The following is an 8,037-nucleotide window of genomic DNA, read 5'->3' as shown; positions in this document are numbered from 1 at the left end:
TGCGTCCCCCACCAAGAACCAGGCCTTACCTGTGTCCTGGTGACCTTGCTTGCCACGCACCACGAATGGTCACCCTGCCCTGCACTTGGCACCCTTCCCTGTCCTCCTGTCATTGTATCTGTTGGGGGCAAGGGCTGTTTTTCTTTGTTTATTGTGAATAATGTGGAATTTAGACTGGAACCATGCACACGCTTAAGTGCGTCTGGGTGTCCAGCCCATGTGGGGGCACACGTGTGCATTCACTGCACTCGGGAACCAGGAGCCAGACCGCACACCTGAGTCCCTGAGGATGTTCTAGCGGCCTCGCGAGGACACCCTCACGGCCGGGACTGGCAGAGCCAGGGTCTCACAGGCGGCTGCCCCCATGGCCAAGGGTCTCTTCTGACCACTCCTGTGGCCAGCCTAGGGCGCTGCAACTTTCGGGTGCAATCTGAGGCTTTCCATGAGAAACACTGGTAGCCTGGGCGTGGGCAGGGGTCCTGGCCTGGCCCCTCTTGCCGCCCTCCTTGCTGGGGTGGACGACCGCAACTGGGCAGAAATGACACAGACATAGTTCTGTACAAAACCTGAAATATTTTACTTTTTTAAAACTTTGATCTAAGTTGCCTTAGACCTCATGGACTCAATACAAGAGTAATATGAACTGGGAAATAAAACACTTTAATAGCCACGATAAACTTTGTTAGAAATGTACATGTTGTCAAATAATAATAAAATTAAAAAGAGAGAGAAAGAGAGAGAGAGAACAGCTTGATGTCCGGGTTAGATTATATAAATGTTCAACAAGGACAGGATAAAGGAAACCTTAAAAACACCGGTTCTGAGTGAGCCCGGGGCCCCGTGAGACATCCCCGCTCCCAGCCTCGGGCCCTCGGGACTGCGTCCCTCCTTCCAGGACAAGTGGGAGTGGATAAGGCCTCCACCAAGCTGCCTCTCCTCATGGACAAAACATCCAGGTAATGGGTATATAAACAAAGCTCATAAGAAATGTACAAATATAAAAAGCTACAAACATTAATAAATTACAGCATCACAAAACACAGAAACACTTCACAAGGTGCTAGTAAAATAACTGTATCCCCCAATCCCCTCATCATACAAGAAGGAAAACAAAGAGCTGGTATTAAAGTTGAAGATTCATCTTCAAAATGTGTCTGAAATAGATCTTTTGTGTACTATTTGCTTCTGTAAAGACAGAGTATAAGGCTGCACAGACATCACTTGTTTTTCAGGCAATACCTTAGTTCCTAAAAGAAAAAAAATAATAACAAAAGGAAAGAAGGAAAAGGAAAAAGCATCAGAACCCAACTGTCCATCAGACTCAGCAAAAAACTCGTATAAATGTTAATGAAGAACTCTATAGAAAGAAATTCCTAAAGATACTTTTACTCTTATAAAAAAGAAGTTATTTAAAAAGCTATTTACACGCTACATTCTATGAAAAATATGCTTCAGGAAATACATCTAAAATTAAAATACAGGATTGCCTGAGAAACAAATCCAGCCCCTCCGTGTCGATGGGTGGACACTCCGTCCAGGTATGACCCATGCACGCGACACCACACGCTGACATGGGAGAATAGAGAAGTGCCGTCCATGCATCCTCAGGCCACTGGGCCACTGTCCCCGCCCCACCAGTCCTAGGGCAGGGGTGCCTTGGCTGAGAAGTGCTTCTCTGGAGTATAGCCGGCTGGGCTAGACCGGTCCCCTCCACGTGGCTTAGCCTGGGCCCCTGGCCCCAAGACGTAGCTGAGCCCTTGCCCTTTCCTGGGGACCCCACAATGGCTCCCCTGCCTACTAACACACCGACCTGGCTGCCAGTCCTAGCCGCCCCCGAGAAATGCCCCTGCGCATTCAGGGCGAGACACCCACCATTCTGCTGCCACCTGCCAACCAGGGAGCTCGGGGTAGATCCTTCCTTGCCAGCTGAGCGCTCTCTGGACTTGTCTGAGAATCACTCAGGATGAGAAGGGGGTACATAAACATCCCGCTTGCTTCTCCTCCTTCTGTATTCTTTGCCTTTTTTTAAGCCTCTGGAGGCTACCAGCCTGTGGCCAGCTCAGACTCTGGGGCTGGTGAGCATTGGCTCACTCCGCCTTCCTCGAAGGATTCGTGCTCTCAGCAGAGCTGCAGAGACTCTGCAATCACACCCACGCTCAGGGGTGCCTGGAGGCTGTCCTGAAAGTGGAATGAATAGTTCTCAAACTGGCAGGGCCACTTTTCAGGGACTGGTCACTCTTAGCAACTTGAGAAAGGATGTCCATATTTAAAACGAGGGACGGCCACGCTTGGCTCGCTCCGCCTGCTCAAGGGACAGACGCTCGTTTTGGGGGAGTGGTGGCCGGGTGGAGGCGAGGCCCTCCCTGGGTGAGGCAGCTCGGCCACCCTCCTTGCGGGGGCAGATGTTTTCGCAGGGCTCCAGGGGGTCCTGAGCGGAGCAGAAGTTTCCTGGCTTTCCAAACTTTAAAGGAGCAGTTTCCCGTTCCGATGAATTTTCAAAATTTTCCCAAGCCTCTGCTTGGCGGTAGCCATGCCCTTTTTTGTACGTTTTCCTAAGGGGATAGAGGAGGGGACACAGAGAACAAAGGTGAGCGAGATGGCAAGGGGAGCAGTGTGTGGGGGTGAGGGGGGCCCTGCTGACCCCAAGCAGGCAGCCTGGAGCCCGTCTGTAAAATGGCCTGTGAGGCCCAAGCTCAGGGCTCAGCACCCCTCAGAAGTCCTGTGTCGCCAACAAGGCGTCCAGCTCAGAAGCTGCGTCCTCATGGGGCCATAGTGGGTGGGGCAGACATGGGCTCCGGGACAGTATCATCAGAAGGATGTGAGGATGCCTGGGCCCCACCCCTGGCAGTAAGGCCACTTGGGAGTCACCGTCAGCAACCGGGCCACGACCCTCCACGCCCTGTGGCCAGGGTGCAGGCACAGCAGGGCCTGAGCACGTCCACGGAGCAGGTGGGGTGGAAACGCTCGTGCCTGTGCTGTGGGGGACGCTCGTGCTGAGAGGCAGCTGACCCGGACCAAAGCCACCTGCCATCCTGGGGCCCAGCACCTCCCACGGGATGTGCTGTCCTCTACCTCGGGCCGCGTCTGCGGGTCTGGGGCTGCCCGCGTGCAGCGGGGCGAGGGGGCAGACGGGCAGTGCAGGGGGGCCGGCAGGCCGCCTCCAGCAGGTGCCGTACCTTTGGCAGCGTTGTTGTTGCTGTTGGGGGACGACGCAGAGGGCCGCCTCTGTGTGAGAAAGACTCCGGGGGCCATGGGCTGGGAGGTGCGGCCGGCTTGAGCCCCGGTGAAGGCGCCGGCTGCTGTGTACTCGTGGTCAGCCAGGCTGCTGCTGTGAGACTCGGGGGGCGGCTCGGGCGAGCTGCCCTCCTGTGAAGCTTGGCTGCTGGCTGTGCTGGTGGAGGCCGGTGTGGTGGAGGCCGGTGTGGTGGAGGCCGGGGTGGTGGAGGCCGGCGTGGTGGAGGCGGAGGTGGTGCTGGTGGAGGCGGAGGCGGAGGCGGAGGCGGAGGGGGAGGCGGTGTTCGGAGTCAGCTTCCTCTTGGTGCTCTTTTTTTTCCTACTTTTCTGCTCCTCCTGTGAACAAAGCACACAGGCCCATTAACCGCAGGGCAGCCTCGACACACACCCACTCAGGCTGTCAGAGCAGCCCGCACAGCCTTGCTGTGGACACCCAAGCGCGCCACTGCCGGCGGCGGGGGCTTGAGGCCTGAACCTGGGCCACCCTCAGACACAGGAACTCGTGGGGACGTGGCACCAGCTGGCCCAACCTCCCCACTCAACGCAAGTTTACCCAGCAGTGGGGCCTGTAGGACTGGCACCCCCACCCCTGTCACCCCGCTCTGAGCTGCTACAGGTCTCTCAGTCCTGGAATAATATTTGCTTTGATCCTATTAACTCCCTTGGGTACCCAAATGGTGTCGGGCCTGGTCCAGGGGATACCTGAGGCTCCAGGACCCCCATTTTCTGAGCCAGGAGGAGCTGAAAGTGGCAAATGAGACTGAAAGAAAGGAGCATGTGCAGAGGGAACACGCCATCTCCGAGCCGTGGGAAGCTCGAAAACGCTGGAATCGCCAGGGAAAGGGGAGAGCCCCCAGCTGCTGTCTCCTGAGGGGTGCGCAGATGCCTCAGGGGCCTCCGCTCCCTAGAGAGCAGCCCCGCCTCAGCAGGAAGGGACTGTCCCGAGTCAGGGGCCCAGGCTGTCAGTTCCCAGCTCCCCAGCCCCCACCCACAGGGAATCTGGGAACTGGAGGAACTGTGCACTCTATAGTCAAACGTCCCCAAGCCTGTGACAGCCCCCAGCCCTGGTGGTCTGTGCATGGTTTCTGGCGAGCCTAAGCCCAGGTGGGGGTAATGGGGGCCTGGCTGCGATGTCCCCCTCCCTTAGCCCCTCCTCACCTGCTGGGACAGCTTGGCTGCAGCGGCTGCCAGCCCGGTCTCAATGGAGGCCACTCGGGTACCCTCACGCACAGGCCTGTCCTGTCTTGGCACTGATGGGCCAACCCTCGCTGCGGAAGAGAAGGGCCAGTCCCCTCAAGCTGCCAGCCGCAGCCTCTCCACCCCTCCTTCTGGGGGCTCTCCCAGCCCCCCACCCAGGCCGGCCCCATGGCCAGCTGAGCCCAAGCACCAGGCTCCCTGGATAGGAAGCCACAACAGAGCAGGGCCGCTGCCCCACCCGAAGGGGACAATGCCACATCAGAGTCTCCACAGGCAGAACCCAAGAGGCCCTGCAAGACAGGAGGGGGCAGGCAGCTGGCAAGAGCAGGTGGTGCCACCACATACAAAGGTCACTGTCACAGAGCTGCTCAGCGAGGAAGAAACTGGAGTGGAGGGGCTGGCCTGAGGGGGTGAAGGCTTCTGAGCGGGGGCTGCAGAGAAGCACGTCTGGGTTCTGAGGTCCCAAGAAGCACAGCAGAGCCTTGTCACGCTTCTGCAGGCAGCGGGTCGTCCCCAGCAGGACAAGCTGCCCAGTTGTCGGGACAGGCCTGGCACAGGCTGAGCCCACATTCTCAGGGGCCGAGGAGGAGTAGCAGTGAGGTCACAGCTGCCTGTGCAGGCGACAGGGGACGCCCCAGCACTACCTGTTGGGCTGTAGGGAGCATCGTCCGAGCCTTTCCTCTTCTTCGACCGAGACTTGAAGACAGGGTTGTCTTCATCTGACTCCAGGGAGGGGTAAACTAAGGGAGGCAAAGGGAAGGCCAGGCCTGCTGAGCGGCTGGGCAGGGCCCGGGGGCCACGGGCGCGGCAGACCTTCCTCACTGGCCACCCCAGGGCCCATCCTCGGGCCACCGTCAAGTGCAATGGAGCCGCCTGCGGTGAGGATGCCCCACATGTGGCCACAGGTGCCTGGAAATCATCCTGAGGTCGGGACTCTCCAGACAAGAGGGCGCCTGCATCCACCCAACCAGCCTCGTCCGCCCCAGCCTGCCCCAGCCCGCTCGGTGTTATCCGAGGAAACATTTAACGTCCATGGACCTGGGTGGGCTTGAAGGCCCCCAGACCTGCCCAGCGAGGCTCAGTGGAGGCCCTTGTGCAGCAGGACCAGTGGCCGGTGGGGAGCTGCCCCAACATGGCGACTTGGCGATGACCCTCCCCAAGCCGAGGGCCACCCTGCACTACAGGTTGTGGTCTCTCAACCTGCCAAGGACCCCCCAGGACCTGAGATTCTGGAGGAGGCAAGCAGGGGCCCAGCGTTCCACACCCAGGAAGAGCCCAGAAAACGGGAGTTCACTTAGCTGTCAGTCTGTTTGTCAAACCAGGGAAGGCCCTGCTGAGAAGCCCAAATCTGTCTACCAGATGTGGGGCAGAGCCAGCCTCACGCACAGGAGGGTCTGCCGCAGACAGTAGCGTAAACACGCGGCTCTCCCAGTCACAGCCAGCCTCCGGCCTCCATGTGGCCAAACCCCTCAGCTCTGACCATGAGAACGGTGTGAGGGAAGGGTCTGGACTGAGTGAGCCACCGTGTGCTGGCCCTGGGAACAGGGGTCCCGTGCCAGCACACCCACGGGCACAGGAATGCTCCCTGCGGGTGGGCAGCGGCATGGAGGCAGGTCCTCTCTCCAGTCCCCTTCTATGTGACCAAAGTCGCTCCTCCAGGGCCTGGCCCCAAGCCAGACTGTCCAGCTCTGGGGGAGGTGAGGGCTATGCCTAGCGCGGAGGCCAGAGTCACGGCTGGGTGCTACCGCACCGCCTGACCTCAGGTGCCAGCCACAGGGCCGCCCTGGGCCTTGGCCGCTCCCTCTCACACAGAGACAGACAGAGTGATGTGATGATCTCAAAGCCCTGTGAGTGCAAAATGGTGCACCTGCGTGGAAGACAGTTGGGCAGGTCCTCAGAAGCCTAAATATTAACACAGTGACCGAGAACCTAGCAATGGCCCTCCTAAGAATACAACCAAGGGGGATGAAAGCACAGGCCCATGGCCAGTCACAGACGCCAAAAGGTGGAAGCAACCCCAGCACTCATCATGGGATGAATGGGCAAACACGTGGTCCACCCATGCCACGGAACAGCACTTAGCCTCACAACGTAAGGGAACGCTGACATTTGCAACAGCATGCATGAACCTTGAAGACTCTATGTTAAGTAAAATAAGCCAGTCACAAAAGGACACACACTGTATGTGTACCCAAAAGTCCAGAACCGACAATCTGTAGAGACAGAAAGTGGATTCGTGGTTGCCTGGGGCTGCTAATGAGGACAGGGTTTCCTCTTGGGGTGATGAAATCTAAAATCAATTGCAGCCACAATTGCATGTGCCTCTCAATACACTCAAGAAGACTGAACTGCACGCTTTTAAAGGGTAGATTTTATGGTCTGTGAATTGTACCTCAAAATGAAAAAGGGCCCAGCTCCCAAGGCCCCCAGGCTGAGCTCCCAGAGGCCACAGCCCCCGTCCTCAGAGAGGCCTCCCGAGGGGGTGCCAGCCCCGCCCCATGCAGTGCGGCACTCACCATAGTCCGAGTCCTTGAAGCAGGCGTCCAGGTGGTCCTGCTCCTCCTCGTAGTCGTCTAGGTCCACGCTGTTCTTGGCGGCCCTCTTCAGCAGCCGCTTGCCCACGCTCTTGCTGCCGCTGCCCCCGTTCTTCCGGGCGCTGTGGGCAGCCAGGGAGCTCCCCTTGGCCTGGCCGGCGCCCCAGGTGGTCTGCAGGCAGGAGTCGGAGGCCTGCAGGTTGGCCATGGACAGCATTCCCTGAATGGCTTCCTGCGTGCTGGGGGAGGCCGGGGGCTGGCTGGGGGCACAGGGAGACAGGCACTCAGCCCATGGCCCTGGGCCAAGGCCTGCACAGACTCCTGGCCTGGGTGGCCAGCAGGGGGCATGGAGTGGAGACGGTGAGCTGACGAATTCCCTGCTCACCCACCCACACTCCACAGGGAGAGCTGGAGGCCTGGGGACAGAGATGGGCATGCAGAGGAGACACACGGGAGGACGGCAACGAAAGGGAAGGTCCAGGCCCATGCATGGTCACGCTCTGGGCTCTTTCTCCTTAAAGCTGGCAAGCGGACTCAGCTGCCTCCCTCCTGCTCACCTAGCCACTCTGTGCACCCCCTTGGGCCCCCTGTGCCTCTCTCACCACCGCAGACCCCATCCTCAACCCCAGTCCCGGGCATCCCTTCCCCCATCTTCCCATACGCCACCCTGAGATGGGGCAGCATAGCCCTCTCCCTCCCACAGCACACGCTCTCCCCAGTGACCTGCCCCTTCTTACCACCTCCACACCTACAACTGTACCAACCTGCACCTGCACCCACACCTGCATCCACAGCCGCACCTGCACCTGCACCCACAGCCGTACCTGCACCCACAGCCATACCTGCACGTGCACCCACACCTGCACCTGCACCCACAGCCGCACCTGCACCTGCACCTGCATCCACAGCCACACCTGCACCTTCACCCACAGCCACACCTGCACCTGCACCCACAGCCACACGTGCACCCACAGCCGCACGTGCACCTGCACCCACACCTGCACCTTCACCCACAGCCGCACCTGCTCCTGCACCCACACCTGCACCTTCACCCACAGCCGCACCTGCACCT

General features: G+C 59.2%; 1 protein-coding gene across 2 annotated transcripts in view; it reads right to left on the bottom strand.

The window, feature by feature from the left end:
• Positions 1-556: 556 nt before the first annotated feature.
• Positions 557-8,037, bottom strand: part of PHF2 (PHD finger protein 2) — a 95,689-nt gene continuing 88,208 nt past the window's right edge. Inside the window, exons 18-22 of one of the 2 annotated variants that reach the window (XM_012664459.1) lie at positions 6,948-7,225; positions 5,076-5,171; positions 4,393-4,502; positions 3,177-3,570; positions 557-2,552 (exon numbers count right to left, since the gene is read on the bottom strand). In XM_012664459.1, the coding sequence (XP_012519913.1) occupies positions 2,464-2,552; positions 3,177-3,570; positions 4,393-4,502; positions 5,076-5,171; positions 6,948-7,225 (967 nt within the window). In that variant the 3' untranslated portion in view covers positions 557-2,463. The remainder of the gene's footprint in view (positions 2,553-3,176; positions 3,571-4,392; positions 4,503-5,075; positions 5,172-6,947; positions 7,226-8,037) is intronic. The other variant, XM_012664458.1, reaches the window with a different exon arrangement.

Source organism: Propithecus coquereli, unplaced genomic scaffold (assembly GCF_000956105.1).
Source record: "Propithecus coquereli isolate 6110/MARCELLA unplaced genomic scaffold, Pcoq_1.0 Scaffold890, whole genome shotgun sequence".
NCBI lineage: Eukaryota > Metazoa > Chordata > Mammalia > Primates > Indriidae > Propithecus > Propithecus coquereli.
The sequence above is the reverse complement of the archived record's forward strand: the minus strand, read 5'-3'. Positions and strand labels throughout refer to the sequence as shown.